At 40.0% G+C, this 19,905-nt stretch overlaps 1 protein-coding gene across 1 annotated transcript; it reads right to left on the bottom strand.

The window, feature by feature from the left end:
• Window positions 1–2,451: 2,451 nt before the first annotated feature.
• SLC40A1 (solute carrier family 40 member 1) lies at window positions 2,452–19,548 on the bottom strand. The gene is made up of 8 exons (XM_065637883.1): window positions 19,284–19,548; window positions 18,952–19,019; window positions 14,682–14,841; window positions 13,733–13,848; window positions 13,274–13,400; window positions 9,826–10,068; window positions 7,328–7,993; window positions 2,452–5,742 (listed from the first exon to the last, which is right to left on the bottom strand). The coding sequence occupies exons 1-8, from the start codon at window positions 19,324–19,326 to the stop codon at window positions 5,423–5,425; spliced, it is 1,743 nt and encodes a 580-aa protein (XP_065493955.1). The 5' UTR covers window positions 19,327–19,548; the 3' UTR covers window positions 2,452–5,422.
• Window positions 19,549–19,905: the final 357 nt, after the last annotated feature.

Genomic DNA, 19,905 nt, shown 5'->3' with positions numbered 1-19,905 from the left:
GATTACACAAGACGGGGTAGGAGCTACTGTTATGGCAGTTGTGGGTGTGGAGAGACCGAGGACATACAGATATGGAAAAACCATGCTTTGGTAGTTCTGCTGCTCAGGGAAGAACCTCTTTTCAGACTCTGGTATGGTGTCACTGGGAGGCAGGTATCCTGTACATGGCCTTTCCCTGGCTGTAGTGGACAAAGGCTTTCATGTTTTGCCCCTTTTTTTTTGGTCTTGATGTGTTATGCTTAGGTTATTATTGAAGTTCTAACAGCAGTGTCTACTGTACATTGTATTTCCCTTATCTGCCAAAGGAGGAGAACCAGGTTTTCTGAACATAATCAACCTCCCACACATTTACAAAGGATTAAGTACTCTTAGCTCTGCATGTGTGAAAACAGATTACTCCATCACTCTATACCTAGAATACGAGTGGAAAGCACATAGTTGCATGCTTCTCTTGTGACCAAATGCAATAAAGTTTAACCAGAAAGAAATATTGACTTGCACAAGGACAAGCTGAAGTTATTTGAAAAAGCATTATTGAACAGCGTGCACTTTGTCCATGCACTTTGCAAAAGCCTTTATGCAAACATCCTTGTTAGTTTGTTTTTCTGCCCTTTCGAGTTGCAAAATATAGTCTGTCTTACTTAAAGCAGAAGCTAAAGACACAGTCTTACTCCAGGAAAAAAATACTTTTAATCCTACAGTGATTATCAGACCATGCAGTTAACAGCACCCAGAAGCAGGAAGAAGAATGTGAGAGTACAGGGGACAAGATAATAGGGACTACTACTCTAATACTCCCTACTAGCTTCTCTAGTGCTAAGCACTTGAGAAAGACAGAGTACAGCATAATATATTCCTGAAGGACCTGAAAATAGGTCAGTCTTGAAGATAAGAAAGCATTATCATCTCTACAGTGATAGATCTAAAAAAAGCAAAGTCTATTAGTTGCATTCGAGCAGAAATAGTCTTTACCGGTTTGCTTGTAATCTTGTATTGTTTCAAAGTCGTGAAGAGCCTATGACTTGGCATTGACAGTAATATCTGCTAATTTTCAATACTAAAAAGCAGTAGAAATTAACTGAGTCTGGAATTGCCTATTTCTATTACAGAACATTTGGTTTCTTTATGAAGCATTACTGATTAATTGTGATCCTTTGTAGATTAAGAGTTTAAATATATATTTTGAAAACTATTGTGTAGGAGGCTCTGGAAGAAGCCTCTGTCCAGCAGGAAGGAAGTGTACAATGTGAAAATGTTACCTTTGACAGTGATCACCAAGGAAACACTCAGCCAACTTCTGAAGGAAATGAGCTAGCTCTGCTAACCTGTGACATACACACCATATATCTTACAGAAGCAAAGACAGCAGTAACTGTAGTATTTAAAACTACTAGATATGAACCTACTTACTCTTGGAATTTCTAAAAGATAGTTCTCACGAACAAAAACCAAAAATAGTTCAAATTGAAGGGACCGAGTTCAAAAAAGTGTTATTTATTCTCTAAGTGTGCTACACAATACCATTCACAATTCTTTTCTTCCTACCTATAGGGGTGGATCAGCATAATTACATCTTCAAGTCAGTGTTGTAACACTTTAAGTTCGTAAGTGGCAGTGAAGGAGATAAACATTCCTAAAAATGAGAACTGGTAATCTGACTTCAACACTGACATTTTGGTAGGTCCTATTAAGGAGGCACATCCCTTACCCTAACTCTACCAATTCAGATACATATAAAGCCTGTGGTTTTAGCTCACCACATTCTAATTTCCACATGGGAATAAAATTATTAGTAGTTAACAATCGGTTAATTCTTATAGGGAATAACATGGCAATAACATCACAGGGGACAACACAAAGGTATTTTTCTAGGAAAACCTCTAGTTCAAAGAGGAATCTGTTCAGAGAAATCCTAGTGAATGAGCACAGCATCCTTCCAAAGACTGAGTCATCAAGCAAACATCTTAAATACTTGTAACAAGACTGAGTCCTGTACAAAATACTCAATTGAAGTAATTCTCAAGACTATAATCAGAATATTAAAAGTACCACATTTGCACCCACAGGTTGCTGCTACAGAAGGCCATAATCTCAAATTCAATAAAAAGATGACTGCGAATGTAAAATAATTTGCCTTTGTTGCTCAGTACACCAATACACAAAACTGCTATGTCACCAGTGCTGGTCCTGGGCTGAGGTTAAGACCACAACTTCACCTAGTGTGTCTTAAGTTACCACTGTGGATGGAAAATAAAAATCAGGTCACTAAAGACAGAGCTATAAGGTCATTTAAAGGCTTTTACTCCACTTGCTGTTTGCTTCCTCCTCAATGCTATTTGTTTGTGCTTCATGGCAGTTTCCACCCTATCACTACAGAAAACCTTCATCTACAGGATCTATGTTATATTTAACAGACCAAGATGCCCACAAATGAATAATACAGAACAAATGAATTTTTATGCAAATTTATTCATCAGCTTTAACAACAGTAATACATAAATCAATACTATGTCCAGCATAAGGTTGTATAATAAAATACGCTATTCTGGTAAGATTGATTTCTAGTGCGTACATTTTAAGGGCGGTTTTCATCCAAATTGGACACATTTAAAAATAATAAATAAATATAAGGCCAAAAATGCTTACTTAATTGAAGTCCTGCTAAGTAAGACTTCAGGCTCCACATTGCTTCAAAGCACTTATCAGTACAGGTGTCTGCATACATCTTAGACTTACACACACGGGCTGTGCTCAAGCAGCATACATTTTTGGACATCTGACTCAGACCAATGCATACGGGATTTCCAATTTAGATCTCACTCCTCTTAAAGCTAGCATCTACCTTTCTTTTTTTAGGATTGTCTTGCCTTCCAGCTGTGTATCTGCACATACAAACCTCAGCAACACTATGTGTACAAAATACAAAGGTCCAGCCCCCTCTCAATACTACTTTTTTTGGCTTGAGATGCAGACTGCACTATCTAGTGGAACTATTTATGAAACAAATTGTTATTCAACTCAGATAATACTGCATTGCTCTTGGGGGGAAAACACAACCCACACACCACAAAACCAAAACCCAGACTTTGGGAACAGATGAGAACATGGTATGCTCCCAGCTCTATATGTTTTTGGAGCTCTCTAGACTTCAGGAGTATATCCTCTCTGGGATGGCTGATGCTCAGTGCTCCAGCAGGAGGCTTTAGGCACACCAGGTGCTGTAGGCTACAGACAGCCCAGGAGAAGCTGCATTTTCAGCTTTGCTTCCGTGACGACCAGCGAGTCCAATATACAGAGTGGCATTCAGATGTTCAAAGTGCAGAATAGAGGAATTCACTGACATTTGGGATACCTTTGTCTATGTTCAGCAATATTAAAATCTGGTCCCAATTTAGACTAGATACACATAAACATTTGGAAAATCAGAGGTATTTTATTAACTAGTGTACTTATCACAGACTGTGTAGGCTATCCTTTGCGCATATTTGTTCTACGAATCTAGATAAGCTTGTTTTATTGTCATCTTTTAAATTCTGCTGATGGCAAAATTCCCTTTTCCTTAAGAAGTGACACTCAGAATTGAGTCACAAATTTTAAAACTACTCTAATTTACATATTTTGCTTTATTGTATCAAAACAAAGTCCAAAAGCTTGGTCAAAGTATGAACACTTATAAAGCTAGTGAAAACATCCCTGAGAAACTTTCAGTAATATAGCAGTAACGATTAGGTTTGGTCCATTAGAGAAGAAAAATTGTTATATCCAGTTATTGAATACTGAGGGCTACAAGTACACTGGGTGTACATTGTATTTCCATTCATTCACTTTCACTCCTGTTACGAAAATAGTGTGTCTGAGGAAAAAAGCCACTAGAGGTTTTTTACATTCTGTTTAGTTTGGTATACAATATAATCATTACAAATTTTAAGATGAATGGCCTAGACTCACCCCTGGTGTAATGCCTTTAGTGTCAATGGAGTTCACACACATTCCAGGGTTGAAGTCTGGCAACGCAATGACTGTGTGAAGAACAGTACCTAAAATAATAAACTTAAAAGTTATAGAGGGTACTTTTCACAAGTTGCTGATGTATGGTTTTGCATACTACTTATTTTGCAAATAAACATTTAAAAATATTTAATTCTAGAAGTCATATTGTCATGCCATGAGAAAGCTCAGAACACCACCGGGTTCAACACTACTGAGAAAGCCAAGTGCATAGAGTAGTTTGCACAAAAATGCACATATGGTTAATGACTATGGAAATACTCTGTTAGTACACATGCAGGGTAAACAAACAACCAAAAAAACCAAAACCCACAAGAACTTCTTGAAAATCAGAGGGGTATAATCAGTCTTCATTGCTCTGAAGTTGCTTTAGAGGGCCACACAGTCCAACATCTCATCATCTTAGCAGTTACTGTGGAACAAACTAAGTCGAAATTCACATACATGTAAAACAGATAAATGCAAGCAATCCACTTTTTTACTACTTTGCCTGGAATACAAAGTTTTCCAATACATTAGGTTTTAACAAGGTTTCTGAAAACAATAGCATTCAAAATGAACTAAAGCTGCTTGTACTCTGAGGAAAACACTAAGCCCTAGACTTGATCTTTCCGTACTAGTACGCCTGACCTTAACACTTTCTGCTACAAACCTGAGCAGACCTGTCACTTGCAATTAGAAAAGCCATGCTTTATAATGTTATATCAACAGCTTCTGCTAAAATGAGACTATGTTTTACTTTATGAAGTGCATCAAAAGTGTAATACAATATCTTGTACCTAGCACTTGTCTAATTTGTAAGGAAACATGCAAAAAGAGGCGTTTCTGTAAAGTTAAACCAAAACAGATCAAACACTAGAAAGGTATTTTGGGAAAGTATCAGGACTTAAGTGTCTGCTTCAGGAATCCAAGAAAGATGTTCATACCAATTTAAGATAGAGAAGCAGAACTGTTTGTGGTAAGGGAAAACCAGAGAAAAACCCCACAAAACCAAATACTGTATATCAAGTTATCCTGAAGCAACTAAAAAAACCCCTCTTGTTTTGCTCAAAGAGCACAAGAATTGTTCAGAATTCACGAACAAACTGGGTACATAAAACCACTAAACAGTACCACTGTGGGGGTCAGCAACAGAAATTCAACGTTATTTTTGTGATCAAATATTAGATGTACAACTTGCAGGGATCCTTTGAAACTCCAGCTGTCAAGATCCAACTACACTGTCCTCTGCCAAACAGGAAACATTTTTACAGGGTCACTGCAAGATGAATTTTGTCTGTCTCGGGCCAGCTTCTTCAAACAGCTAAATTATGCATTCAACTCTAGAGAAACACCTCAGACAGGGTCACAAAAGGCAGTATGTGTGTTAAACCATTATATTTGTGTAGCAAGTTAGTAAGAGAAGTGGATCCTTTCAGACAGTAGATGTATTACCAGGTGGTGAACTGTCAGAGACTGCTTTGGGATCAGGAGTGCAACAAAGAAAAAGTTGTTTTCCCAAGCTTTTTTGGGCAAATCTGAAGTACATTATGTGGCCCATTGCAACAAAAGACACAGAAATAAGCACCAATAAGCCAAAAGCTTCAGGGTTTGGGGCCAAGATGACCATGATGAAGTGCAGCAAATCAAGAAGATAATTCATGGAGTTCTGGACACCATTTATGATGCCTCTTTCAGATTCTGCCACATTTTCTTGGAGCAACTGTGTGACAGTCAAATCAAAGGACCAAAGGCCTAGGAGAAAAAAAACAGTTATCCATACAACTGGGCTAAGCCTTCATTACTGACACAATTCAATTCATACTTGCAAACACTTCTATCAAAAAATGCACGGAACAAGCTAGCCTCCTGTCAGACTACAATGTATTTCACACTGACAGTCAGGAGCAATTTAATTTCCCTTTACTAGTATTTCCTGAAATAATACATACAGCTTGACACATTAACTTGCCTGCCACATCTTGCTTCAACATGTTTATTAAGTTAACAATGTTTTGCTTGTTTGTTCCTTATTAGAATAGCTGTCTTACAGCTATTTACAGTGTACTGATGCTAGCTACCATCGCTAAGTCTTGCATAAGATGTCTGCAAAAAACAAAAAGTTTTAAACTACATAGAATACATAGTAATTTACAACTGTTTCAGTTGACAGTAGCTTCTATACTGTTTTAGTCTATTAATGATTCAGTTTTGTTTATCTTGCAAACAAACTTAATAGAATCACAGAACAGTTTGGGTTGAAGGGACCTCCAAAGCTCATCCAGTCCAAGCCCTGCCATAAGCAGGGACATCTGCACCCAGATCAGGTTGCTCAGAGCCCCATCCAGCCTGGCCTGGGATGTCTCCAGGGATGGGGCATCCACCACCTCTCTGGGCAACCTGGGCCAGTGTTTCACCATCCTCAGTATCAAAAATGTCTTCTTTCTGCCCAGCCTGAATCTCCCCTCCTTTAGTTGAAAGCCATCACCCCTTGTCCTATTGCAACAGGCCCTGCTAAAAACTTTGTCCCCAGCTTTCTTACAGGCCCCTTTTAAGTATGGAAAGGCCATAACAAGCTCTCCCCAGAGTCTTCTCTTCTCCAGGCCAGACAACCCCAACTCTCTCAGCCTGTCCTCACAGCAGAGCTGTTCCAGCCCTCTGATTATCTTGGTGGCCTCCTCTGGACCCTCTCCAACAGGTCCATGTCTTTCATGCAAGGAATCAAGTGTTTTCTGTCTCCAAAATTCAGCAAAAGCTTCAGAAATTAAGAGTACAGAAATTCCACAGATGAGAATTGCTGTTCTTTACATTACGTATTGGACTGCCACATCTGTTGACAGGTACTAATAGTACACTAACAAGCAACTCCTCAAAAATTAAGCTGTCATCCAAAACAAAGTTTCTGCTCTAAACTCCTTTGTTGGTCACAAGTCTAAAGGTTAGACAATTTAATGAATGGATTAATTTAGTAAAATCTTAAGTTCGAAGGTTTTCAGAGCAGATGTGTTTAGTTCTGTTTCCTATTAACAAATGGTTTTATTTGGTTGACGGAAGATCATTTAGAGATGAGCATTCAAAAAAGTTACATTCCTCTCCAAATCTGGTAACTTTTCTCCTGTTAGTTATATAGGATATACAAGAAATCAGTACTGCCGTCTCCGCACTGGCAATACTATTGCAAGGTCATTTCATTTTTAGGTGAAGGGTTAGAAATGTGATACAACACTTCAACCGTAGCCTCCAATTCTAAACTCAGGTTTTTATCTAGTTGACAGGCACTGTAATTTCTAGAATTAAAAGCAGTCAAGGGATCAGATTTTAATAGAGACATAATACTTACCAACTCTAGCAGCAATGACTCCTGCGAACAGGAGACTGACAGAGATTAAAGGCACAGGCTCAGGACTCATCTCCGGGTCGCTGTTAGCAGGAGTAGTAGACCCGTTTAACAAATTGGGCATTCCAGTTGCAAAAACCATTTCAGGCTTATCTTCTGGAGGTGCTAAAGTAGATAATGGCTCACTTTCAAACAGCCTGGCACTGATGTCAGCAAATGGGGAAACAGTCAAATCCAGAGGACTTCCAGGCATGAATACAGAGATGGCACATAAGACCAGACAAGCAAATTGAGCAACTCCAGAAATAACGCCCGTGCGAATCAGGCCACATTTGCGACGCAGCCAAGTGAAAGCTACTGTTCCCATGATTCCTGTGACTGCCGAGGCACCCATCAGGAGGCTTAGCACAGAGCCACTCAAACCCTGAGTATATGCATAGCCTGTAGTAATGCAGTCAAAGCCCAGCACAGTCATATACAAAAATGCAAGACCCATGCCTGCAAGAAACACTGGCTGGTTGTAGTACGCAACCCATCCATCACGGAACGTGATGAAAGGCTCAGCCATCCGGGCAGCGCAGCCGACTTCCTTCTCCTGCTGGGGCTCAAAGCCAGTCACATCTTTCTCAACAATTAACTGCACTCCTTCAGCAGGTTTCATGTCACTCTCTGTAAACAGAAATGTCATTGTTAGATACACTCCTGCCTGGAAAGTGCAGAGTAGAAACTGCAAGACAATTGTTTGCAGTCAACAAGTTCACTGCTGCAAAAGTGCATCAGTTCAATTACGCAATCAGCTTTCCCCTAATCACTTAAATATTAGAAGTGTCCTTAAATCCCACCTGTATAGTAAGATCAAGTAAAGCTTATCCCTATCAATTTAAACTCCTGCTTTTTTAATTGAACTGTGGTAGAAGAACACATATCCTGCTTCTTTCCCATAGACTTGTGCCTGAATGCTCCATTTTCATGAATACATTATTTGTTTAATGAATGGCAATGTTAGTTGGCATTTTAACATAGCTTTGTGTATGTAAATGCACTACCCACAGAAAGTAAGGAATACTTAAACATCTGCCAATATCTCACATCACAGTGGAACAACCAGCCAAAATAAAAAAAAAAAACCCACAGCAGTATTTAGTAATGCAGATAGAAACTATACGAACATTTGGATGCCTGGGCAGTGTTTTTACACTGTAAAGTTTGAAACAAACTTCAGATGCAGTGAGACACATGAAGTATTTCTGCAACTCTTAAAAATGCAAGTCTATTGCCATCAGAATACTGCAATAGCAAAGGTTGAGAGATGTTGCCTACGTGCTGACATTTGTTAAATGCTTCAGTCTTCAGGAACATTCAAGAGCCAGTTACACAGCTATAGAGCCTTCTATGCTCTTTATCTTGCTCCCCTATCCTAGGCTGCCATCAGCCTAACCCAGTAGCTTACTGGACCAGCTATTACCACAATGAACCTGCTGGCTGGAAAGAAGATACATCTCTTTAGCACTTTTAATAACAGTCTCCTATCTCACTATACACTGAGCAAAGAACAGATTGCAAGCTAGCTTTTAAAGAAATAACAGGATTTTAAAAAAAACTTTCTTACAAACAAAACAACCCCCTTCCCCCTCCCCCCCAAAAAACCCCCACAAAACCAAAAAACAAACAAAAAAACCAACCAAATAAACAAAAAAACCCCCACAACATGTTGTAGCTAGGAGCCCATATCTTGAGCTTTCAGGAATATTCACATACTGTGACCTTAAAAAAAACCAAACAAACAGGAAAATGTTTAAGTTTTGCATTCCACTATCTGATGTTTCAAATACTTCATAACAAAAGTCCGCTTCTGAAACAATTTTAATTTCTGATATTAAGACTAAAGTAACATTAATATCAATTTTAAGGTTGTTTATGGTCATAGCCATCTACACTGCAAATCCCAGTAGTTCAGCTTGGCCAAGAAAGCAGAGCAGAAGGTTGAAGTAGATTTTTTTTTTTCCTCGCCACTATTTCCAGCAGCATGTGGAACTCACTGAAGCATTCCAGACTAGAAATATTGCCACCTCTTCTACAGCCTTCTGAAAACCTGTTAGTACTACGCATAAGTAGAGATGAGTTTAGTAAGAAAGAGTCCTACACAGGCTGTTTTGCTTACAGACACCACACAGCAAAAGGCTTTGTCAGCTTATTAGCTATAGTATCTGTGGACAGGAGCATTCCTTGTGATCAGTCCTAAACAGAGTAGATTTATTCTAAAAGATTAGTTGAGAGGAGAGAATTCATTCTTTGGCTGCATTCTATAGGATTCCTCAAATAGCTGCACAAGTATTGTTACTCAGTCTCTGGTATCTATAGCTGAAACCTTTAAGCTATGAGTAGAAAGCTATATAGCCTAAAAGCAGTGTCTGGAGAAGACAAATGTCAATATTACTTCACTTTGACCAATACAGTGAATACACCATGAATTTCAACAGTTACTTTTGTATTTTCAATACCTTTCTTTACATTCAGCTGTTTCAGTTCCGATTCTTCAACTTTTCCAGATTTGAGAGCCAGAGTAGGGGTTTTCTGATAAACCTTCCAGAGCAGCAGATATTCCACACACATTGACATCAGGTTCCAGCCAGAAATGAATCCACAGCCAATCATCGGGGAGCCAAATGTCATTATTTGACCAACTGCCATCGGGGCCAAGATATTGGTCAACTGATCAATTCTTCTTATTGTGGCATTCATATCTGTCAGAAATGATTTGATGATATGAAGCAATTGCTGAACACTTACAATGAAATATTCACTAACATAATTTGACAATGGAGACAAATAGACAGAATTAAGTCTTGCTCCAGCTGGCAGTGGTTCCAACAGGAGTTAGACTGCTAACCAGAGGCACCTTTAGAACATTCCAAGTCTACTGGGACCAACCAAGGTGTTTGTAAGCCAAATTCCTACTCCTGCCACTTGTGCCTGCATGAGGTCCTCGAGGTTTAGCATGTTGGGTTTACAGTGGAAGTGTAACTCCTGCAGGTAAAACTGTCAGTCATGAGATCGGATTACCCTTACATCCTAGTGACATTATGGACGCCTAAGCTTATCTCTAACATTCAAACCCAGCACACACAACTCCAGACATTACAAGGAATCTCAGATGGTGGAATTCTTTCCTGTAAAGATAATTTTAGTGACTGCTGTCTCCCAATACTGGACCCTGTGTTTCTTAATCTCCTCCATTTACTTCTAATAACTGGTGACCACAGTACCCACCATGATAGCAGCAGACCTTTGAAATGGCTTTAAATTTCCTTATTGAGTCACATTGCCTACAGGTGCCATGAACCAGTCTCAGAACTTCCTGAGCAAAGTCCTCACTCCTTTCTGTTCCACATTTTTATATTTATGGCCATGCTAAGAAGGGCATACTTGTTTTGAATGCATCTTCCATTTGCTGGTAGGGGATGTCTCACCCTCCCCAATCCTACCTGCTTTAGTATCATTGTACCCCCTGGGCTCCTGCAAGTTTCCAATTAGTGGTGCCACTGTTCCACCCCTAGCAGTTGCTAGACACTCATTGCATTTGCACATCAGGGCTTCAGGCTGCTTTGAAGTACATCTCAAGCCCATATTGGAGTCTTATGAAATCAGAGCTTTTGAAGGGCAAGTGAAACTGCATACCAGCCTGAAGCTGATTTTCTGAATCTGCAGAGAATTACTCCTTGCCATTCAAAAAAACCTCAGTTACTCTATTTAGAATTCAAAGTCAATTCAATGTTAATTATTTGACTAAGATGAGTAAGTTAGCTACTTACATGATATTTGCTTTTAGAAATTCCAAGAACTAAGCTTTGAGTTACTTGAGGAAGGCTAGTATTGCCACTCAGGGCAAGTACAAAGCAAGAGGGAATGGAAAAATTATCAAGGACAATGAAGAAAGGGAAGCCAAGGCAATTTTTTATTTCTCTATTCCACCAGCTTATTTAACTAAGGCTCTTCTTCCAGAAAAGGTAACAGCACAGAGACAGACAACAGTATTTGCTGCAAAGTCAATGCTGGCATTTAATTTTTTAAGTCAAGTCACTTCAACAGACTCCAGATTAAATTATGATCAAACACATAACCACCTTATTCAGCCTGGAAGAGATCCTTTAGATAGATCTGTTGAACTAAGGTGCTTAGTTCAGTGGGGTTTTTTGTTTGTTTTTATGTTATATGAGGATTTAGAGAAACCTCTCGCCTGATTTTTCAGTGCAGAATGTAAGCAGTCATGTAACTCTGTCTGAGATCATGAAGCAGTACAGAGGCAGGACTGCCTCCCATGCAGCAGTTCTCTCTCTGCAGGTGTGGTCTGTACCTTATCTGTAGTAAGTAGTACAAGGATTGGGGAGACAATTTGCTGAATAAGATCTGGCACAAGAAGAAAGGTTAATGAGAACCATTAGAACGTAAAGGCTTCTACAGATAGAAGATATTTTTCTACTTGTGATTCACACACATTAAGAAAGTTAACCCGGACTGAAGCTCTACAAAAGTCATGACCTAGAAAGGCACTGCAAGGTCAAAACAAAATACTATGGTGGAAAATTTGTATACTGGGAAATGAAAGCAAGACAATTTTAATGCATCTAATGAAGAACTAGCCTCTCCTGGATGAGAGGGGGAGATAAGATTCCTTCATTGGAGATAAACAAAAAAATAAATCTGCAATATACAATTCAAAACCCTAAAAGTACTCTGGCATGTAAACTGAACTTTATGGGCAATTTAGGCAGCTTCATATAAAATTAGAGTCCAGAAGCTGAAATGCTGTCTATGCCTGGAGGTATCTAAACTCCACAAGTGTCAGACTTAAAACTTCAGCCCCAGAGTTACTAAAGTAAGTTATAAATGTCTTGGTAACGTTAAGCTGCTCTGTGCTTGTTTGCACTTCAGTATCAGTTCCTCTATCTGAGAAGGCTTCACTACGCTTATAGGGCTGATTCAGAGCCCACATAGCCAGCCCACATTCCATCACAAAAGATGCCACTTTCCACACTGATACAGAGCAGTATTTTAGCCGAAGATCAATCATCCACCCCTTGGTGTGAATGGCCTTGCAGTGAGGAGAACCCTGCAGCAAAGGACAGTCAGGTCCAATGGATCCCTAGGGAGGATCCCAAACAATCTCTCGCATCCAAGTAGTGTCATGACCACCAAGCTCTAGCAGAATGGGAATGGGAACTCATTCTCTCTCCTAATAATGCCATGCCACTGTGCAAGAAAGAGGGAAAAAGAAAAATTTTTAGCAGGCAAAAAAGTTTGAGTCTGTAGTCTAATACCAAAGGTTATCAGATGTCAAAGGAATACAGAGCTTTCAGTTCCAAGTGAAGAAAAGCATTCACAACTCTGAGTTAGACATCTAACGCTAGAGAAGTACAAGATTTCAAATATATCTGCATGCACAGCATTTCCTACTGGCAATTTCCTGATCCACCTACTTCACTGTTCTGGACTTCATTCTCATGTACCCCTTTCTTTGATCCCTGTGTGAGGAGCCCAGTTACGCAATAGTTTTCTGTTTCATTCCAGGGACCTAAAAATAAAGTATTGCAACACTTGGCTTTAAGTGCCTGAAAGTTAAATAGTTTTTCTATTAAACACTGGTTATTCGATTTAAGAGCGTGGTGTATGTTTATTTGTTCAGCAAGAATAAAGTTTTCCTGACAGAGCTGCAGTAGGACTAAAAGGAAGACAAAAGTTTAGGGATGCCTAACTGAACTGTAATCACAACAGTAATTTCTAATCCCAGTAAGTGGAGTTCATAGCAGGGAAGAGGAAAATAAAGGCTGCCCTTTTTACCAAGTGTTTCCTCACAATATCTGTCAAAGATGTGCTGAACTCTGTCAAACTCTACTCTAAAAATCAAGCTTGGAAAGACATTTGAAGTATTAAAAAGGCAACATATTTCACCTGCCAGTTTGCTTCTGTCTTCCCCCGCAACCACAACAATCCAGTCCCTCTGAATTGTGATCGCTGTGGCAGTGCTGGCCAAATTGGCAATATTTGCTATTGTGATAACCAGGATATAGCACAGCGTCTAGAGAAACGGAGGGAAAAAGTTACAATATGAGAAAATTGATGAAGGGAGATCTCCACTCCTACCCTGTACAACCAGGAAAGACACTTTTACATTTAAATCCATATATTTTAGTGTTATTTTTTTTCTGTCAAAACGAGACCAAGTCTGCTTTACAATTCCTGACAGAAAACAAACACCTCTGTTTACCCAACTAGCTCAAAGTTTCATTGGCCAGTTTTAGCCCATAGGAATGTCTAAACAGACGAGAAAAAACAACAATTAATTTGTCTCCCACACTCCCCAAAGTTTCTTTTTAAGTTAATTCCTTATTAACAAATTCAAGCACTCACAAGAAGCCACCCATGGTACAAGGTCAAAAGCTGTGTCTTAAACAAGAAGACAATCATCAGGATAATACCACACAGGATGACAGATGCATTCTGTACCACCAAGGATGTCTGGGCCACTGTTTTAAATCAAAACAGAGAGCAACAGTTATGACATAAGAACGAGCCAACTATAAGTTAAGGAGGTTGTAATTCAGGAACATGCACAGATTCTTTATTTTACTTTCCTATTCTCTCCCTAAAATACAAGTGGTAAAACTAGACTTTATATTATATTTTGAATCTCCCATTGTCTTAGAGAAACAAATTAATATCTAACTCCACAGATCTTAACAATTCAGATCTCTCAGTAGGTCTTTTCTCAAAATCCAACTGTACTTGTTTAAACGCTGACACTATTTTTGAAGGGGTAAAAACAAGACTTTGCTTGAGTCTCTCAAATGCATGTTCAATGTACCATGGAAGTGATGCTATTTTGTAAACTCTTTGGAAGTAAAAACGTGTATGAAGACCTTGATGCCATGTTATTTATAAAACAAACTAGAGCATACATATTTAAGACATGTATTAAGAAAATGCAGTGTGTGTTTACAATTAAGTGGAAGATGTTTGTATCCAGACAGAAGACAAATAACACGAGTGTATATTAGTATTACACTGTAAAGAACTTTGTAGTTCTTAAAGTTATGTGTTTTACCTTTTGCATTTCTGTGCATCTTTATGTATTATACAGGTTTAGCCTGAGTAGTAGACATACCACGACAAAACTGTTTTCCTCCTGTATTTGACACTATCTTTGCATAACCATTACCACTCTGAAACACTACTCTTCTTAAAGAAACTAAGCAAGCTCCATTATTGTATTTGACTTGAGGAGTGAACTCCAACAGCTTTATCTTTCCACATTAATTTGATCTATCCTTACGTAAATAACCTGCTCTAGGCGTCTAACCTTTGAGCCTGGAGTTCTTGTCCACCCAGTCTCCAATAATGGCTCCCAGGAGAAGAACGGATCCCGCCACTACCAGTCCATAGACTGCAGTCAGGAGTAAACTGTTGCCGTACAGTTCAACCAGGAACACAGACACGGCAAAATGCCACATACGATCTCCCTTGAAGAGGAACAGAGAGTACATACACAGCATTACTTTTTTCTATTATAATATTACAGGACAAAGGCTGTTAGCAGCCACATCCAACAAGCCTCCAAAAGCTTACATAGATTCTCCAGGATAGACCAAATATTAGCAAGTTTGTAGATTAACAATACTATTTAAATAACTTTTCAAGACAGCAGTATGTTCCCAGATGATCAAAGCTTAAACGCTACTTTAAAATACAAGAGCCAGTCAAGTCAAAGTCAGTCATAATACTATTTGGGATAGACATGAGTAAATCAAGGAAGGTGTTGTCCTAAATGTTAACTGACCTTTCTGAAGTCAAGGGACTTAAGCACTGGCATATTACTAAGAGGCAGAGTATCAGAGCTAGTTTAACCTATTGTAAACGCATTCCTAGATCAACCTCTTTAGCCTATTACTAGTTCAAGCCAGTGCTTAGAATACAGAATTCAAGTTCTGATACCACTTACTACATATTAAAAAAAAAAAGCCAAAAATGCTAAATGTGTCCAAGTGAAGTAATTTCCATACTACTGAAAACATTTTTAGATTTGCTACCAAACAGACCTGTGGCTTGCTAATGAATACTCCAAAGTTTTTATGTTGTCACATGAAAGGAGTCACATCTCACTTTATTTTTAGACATATTGCAAGAAATGCACTACTGAAACTGCTTCGTGTAATCAAGAACAAAGCAGACGAACAGAAATCATTGATACTATTCTAGGGCACATAGTTTCTTTAACAAGGGTCTCTAATGTTAGTCTGCTATAAACCGAACATGAAACTGTTTTATTCTGCTGCATTATCTTAAGTAAGAAATTTCTACACGATACAGCAAACAGCACAAATTTCTAAGGACTTCAAATATTCTAAAGGGCTGGGGGAGATATAACAGAAAATCACTTTCAAAAAAAGCCAAGTCTGCCAAATCTGACATATTATGTAACACAGTAATCAAGAGATACATAAAAAGCATGCTATTTGGAGGGTCAAAATAACCGCAGTTTGATTAAAGTCTTCAGTGTAGCATAAACACATTAAAAACTATTTGCCTTTTAATGTTATTGAAGTTCTCCGAGTGAGGTTTCTTCAAACATTGTAATGTGTAAACATTCATATTTGTTTCCTTAACCAGAGGCAGAAAAATAATTACATCCCAATCATGTGGGAACAAAATCTCACTTGCTCAAGGAAAAACTCTGGGTATTTTCTGTGTTTTCCAATTAAAACCGATGAAAAAAATGCAAATATAAGCATGATCAGCTTAGATGTGTCCTCTCAAATGTAATAAACAAATTTTCACTCTCCAGAGACACCGAAAGTCTTCTGTAAAATATGTTCCACTTTTATTCCATAGTTAGTAAAGTATGTAAGAAAGTATTGCACAAATGAAAACACAGGGATATAATATCCCAAGTCTAACATTCACTGAAACTTGGTATGACCCAAGGTACCTCTTTACTGAATTTTACTTAAAATATATGCAGGTAGATTAACTAAGTTTTGATTACTCTGGGTAACTGTTTATTAAGCTAGAAAAATAAGCCAAAAGAGTACTTTCATATCAAAATTTCGTAACAGATTTTTTTTAATGCAGAGATATTTCAGTAACTGAATTCTGGCAAGATGAAGAAGATGTCTTTAAAGAAGTATACATATGTCAAAGTCAGTGGCAGCCACTGCTGTCAGAGTGAAAAACCTGATCTCACCTGAACCACAGAGGAAGATTCCTTTCACTCCAGTGAGATCATGATTTTGCTATACAATTCATTTAAGGAGCCTGTGAACTCTTTCCAACCTTACCCAACACATTTACCCAGAGTATTTTGATCAGGCCAAACCACACAAATAATTTGGGGGGTAACTAAAGCTGCTCTGACCTGGAAGCATGAGTTTCTTTCAAGAACTGAAAACCATAAAGAACAAGCAAAGATAAATTAGTGTCACAGAAGAACGGTATTAGTGAATTACAGAGGTTTGAAGCAGGTATGTGATTTCAAGCTACAATCTACTGAAATTTAAACAGTAAATATTGCCTTCAAAAATGGGCAAATCTTTGATCATATATACTTAATACCATTTTAAAGTGTCTCAGACACTTTCAACTCTTTCAAATAACTAACTACAGCTGTTTAGCCTCACCAATTTAAAGTCTGTTATTGCTCTTCCGTCATTATAGTAATCTCAGACAACGTATACAATCCCATCTCAGACCTGAAGCCCTCAGGTCATGCATTAGCCAGGATACTACCTACAGGCCTCCTGAGGCCCGAGTGACACAGGTAAGACCAGGAAGTTACAAGCGGCCACCGGGCGAGCACTAGGCCCGGCACCAACAAGCAGAACACAGCTCCATCCTGTCCTTTCTTTACTGAAAAGTGATAGACAGCAATGAATTAAAACAAAGGCAATAGCTACAGGTGTGAGACTCCAGCAGTGCAGTCCATCCTATCAAGATCACACAGGCCAAGCACACATCTAAATGCTTTACTGAACAAGAGCCTAAGACATAGTCTAGACTTTGTTCAAACCTGAACATTTGTCGGGATGTGACATGTTTAATCATTTACAGGTTCTCGCTGTATTTAGGAATGGCTTAGTAACATAGAAACCAAATTAGCTCTCTCAATTACAGCAAAACCACATTTCCATCAGGTTCTGTATTATGAACATAGCCATTTTAGAACAAAAATGATATACTGAGTTCTGAAAATCAAAATGCTTGTTTATTGTTCCTGTTCGCAAAAACATTCAGACTAGGCACACTAAAGTTTACAAGACACAGAAGGTGCAGTCCTACAGCCAGTTCTGTCAAAATATGCCACACTTCTGTTGTTTCAGCAGGTTTGGTTGGGTTTTTTGAGTCAAGATTTTCAGTACAAAACACGCTGGAACAAGGAGTGTACTATGAATACTGCTGAACATCTGAAGAGGAATCTTGCAGTCTAATTTTTTTTATGGTGTGTGACACGGTTTTCAAACGCTGCTCTGCCACCTTTACTCATGTACTGCGAGCAGTCCCACTGCTGAGCTCCAAAGCGCTTGGCAGGGAGGGGCCAGCAGGGTTGGCCAAATTGCCAGTTCAACACTTCGTGGGCACTACTGACAAAAACTGTTGCAGGTAACAACCCTGGCCTCTCCAAAGCAGTGAACCAAATGCAAATATCACCACATAGCTCCTTCAGTAATATTAGTATTTGCTAAAACATTGCATTTGTTTAAACAAGCATTTGATACCATTCCAAGCCTTCTTCCATTAACAGAAACATCAATATGACCTTTCAGGTTAGTGAAAGCAAAGAGCTGCCAGAGTTATGCCCGCAATGTTGTAACTCTATATCAGCCATTTGTTCAATGCTATACAAAACACACATTAAACCTGTCCAAATCCAGGACTAAAGATAAACCCGAGCATATTAGGGAGGCAACTTTGCACTTCTTTTTGAATCGAGCCAATGGATGGAGACTTAAGATTGTATTACGAGACACATATATTCTTAGTTTTATTATATGATATAGAACCAGATTGTCTACTTTTAGTTCAATTTTCAGAATTTTTTAGCATCTTTGAAGTGATTAAAAACTGACATAGTGAGCTACTTTAGTACAGAAGGAAAGCATTTCAGAAGGCAAATATTTCAACAGAAAAAGACATCCAACACTATCAACAGGTAGTAATGGGCCCATTGTAAACACTAAGTATTTCCCATTAGTGAGCATAGTAAGTGTACAAGTCTTTCAAATACACATTGCAACAGACTATCTTTCATTCTGCTATGGACTATGCTTCATTTCTTTCTCTCAGAACTTACTCTTGAAGGAGTCCCCCTAGTTCTGTAGTCACATAAAAGCACAGAGAGGTACAGAACTAGGCCCTCAGAAAATTGAGTACTACACTACTCTGCACTAACAAAAACTAAATCTACTGCAACATATCATGTAAAGATTATGAAGACTTTTAACAGCAAGGCGCTGTAATGATACCTCTGTGGCAGTGTGCTATTTTCCGAAGATTTTTTGAAAAGTACCACTAATGTTTAGGTAAGGCACTGCTAGATTAATAAAATTCTACTTCTACGAGGCCAATATTTTACTTACCCAAGTGGACAGTGCATGTCCAAGATAAAGAAGAAACTTTGCAGATGTAAAATAGGCAACCACAGATCCTAAACGAGAAATAAGAAACAAATGCTAAAGGAGATTCGCGCACATCCACTGCATTTCGCTACACGCCGCGTACTACTCGCTGCCGTGGAGGAGCCCAATATCGTTTTCCAGAGGAAGCCGCCCCCGGGACGCGCCGCGTTTTGGGGCAGCAGCCGCCGCGCCGGAGCCCGCGGCCGCCGCGCAGCAGCCTCGGCGGGGCCCCTCGCCCCCCACCCGGGCACCCGGCCGGAGGCGGCCCGGCCGCTCCGCCGCCGCGCACTGACCGCAGGGCCGCCGCTCGCCCGCCGGCTCCGCTCCCCGCGCCATGCTGGCCCGCTCAGCCGCTGCCACAGCCCGATGCCGAGAGGAGGCGGGAGGACGCGCGGCTTCGCTCCGTGTTGCCTTCCCCGACTTAGCTAGCACTGTAGCTGAAGTCGGAAAGCCTTAGCCTTATGCGCCGCGGGCGGCTGGGGACGCTCCGCCGCGAAGAGGCCGAGCGCCGCGCGACGCCCGGCTCGCTCTGCAAGCCGCTGCTACCGGAGGAGCAGCGCCTTCGGGCCGCTTGTTGTGCCGCGCACGGCCCTTTGTAGGAGGCCACGGGCACCGCCCCCGCCCGCCCCGGAGGCGGCCCCGGCCCGGGGACGGCCCCGCTTGCGGCCGGGCAGCGGCCAGCAGCGGCCCGCGGGCACGGCTGCCACGGAGCCCGGAGCGGAGGGCTCCGCGCTGTCCGCTCAGCAGCCTCGGCTCCCTGCGGTCGTGTGCTGGACCCCCAGGAACCGCGAGCCCCGCTTAAAAATCCGCAAAAGGTGCTTTCTGTTCCGTGGTCATATGTGTTGTTTGGTTGGTTTGGCTCTTTTTTGTTGCCTTTTTAAAATGTGAAATTATTGACGATTCAAATCCATCAAG

This window comes from Caloenas nicobarica, chromosome 6, assembly GCF_036013445.1.
Source record: "Caloenas nicobarica isolate bCalNic1 chromosome 6, bCalNic1.hap1, whole genome shotgun sequence".
Classification (NCBI taxonomy): domain Eukaryota; kingdom Metazoa; phylum Chordata; class Aves; order Columbiformes; family Columbidae; genus Caloenas; species Caloenas nicobarica.
Note: the sequence above shows the minus strand (reverse complement) of the source record. Positions and strands in the feature narration are given on the sequence as shown.

Excerpts from the sequence above, each read along its gene's own strand:
- SLC40A1 (XM_065637883.1), bottom strand. The coding sequence starts at position 19,326 with ATGGCGCGGGGAGCGGAGCCGGCGGGCGAGCGGCGGCCCTGCG. Across the intron at positions 10,069-13,273 it reads AGACAGAAGCAAACTGGCAG|ATATGAATGCCACAATAAGA; the intron begins GTGAAATATGTT and ends CATTTCTGACAG. Across the intron at positions 5,743-7,327 it reads AGTCATTGCTGCTAGAGTTG|GCCTTTGGTCCTTTGATTTG; the intron begins GTAAGTATTATG and ends TTTTTCTCCTAG.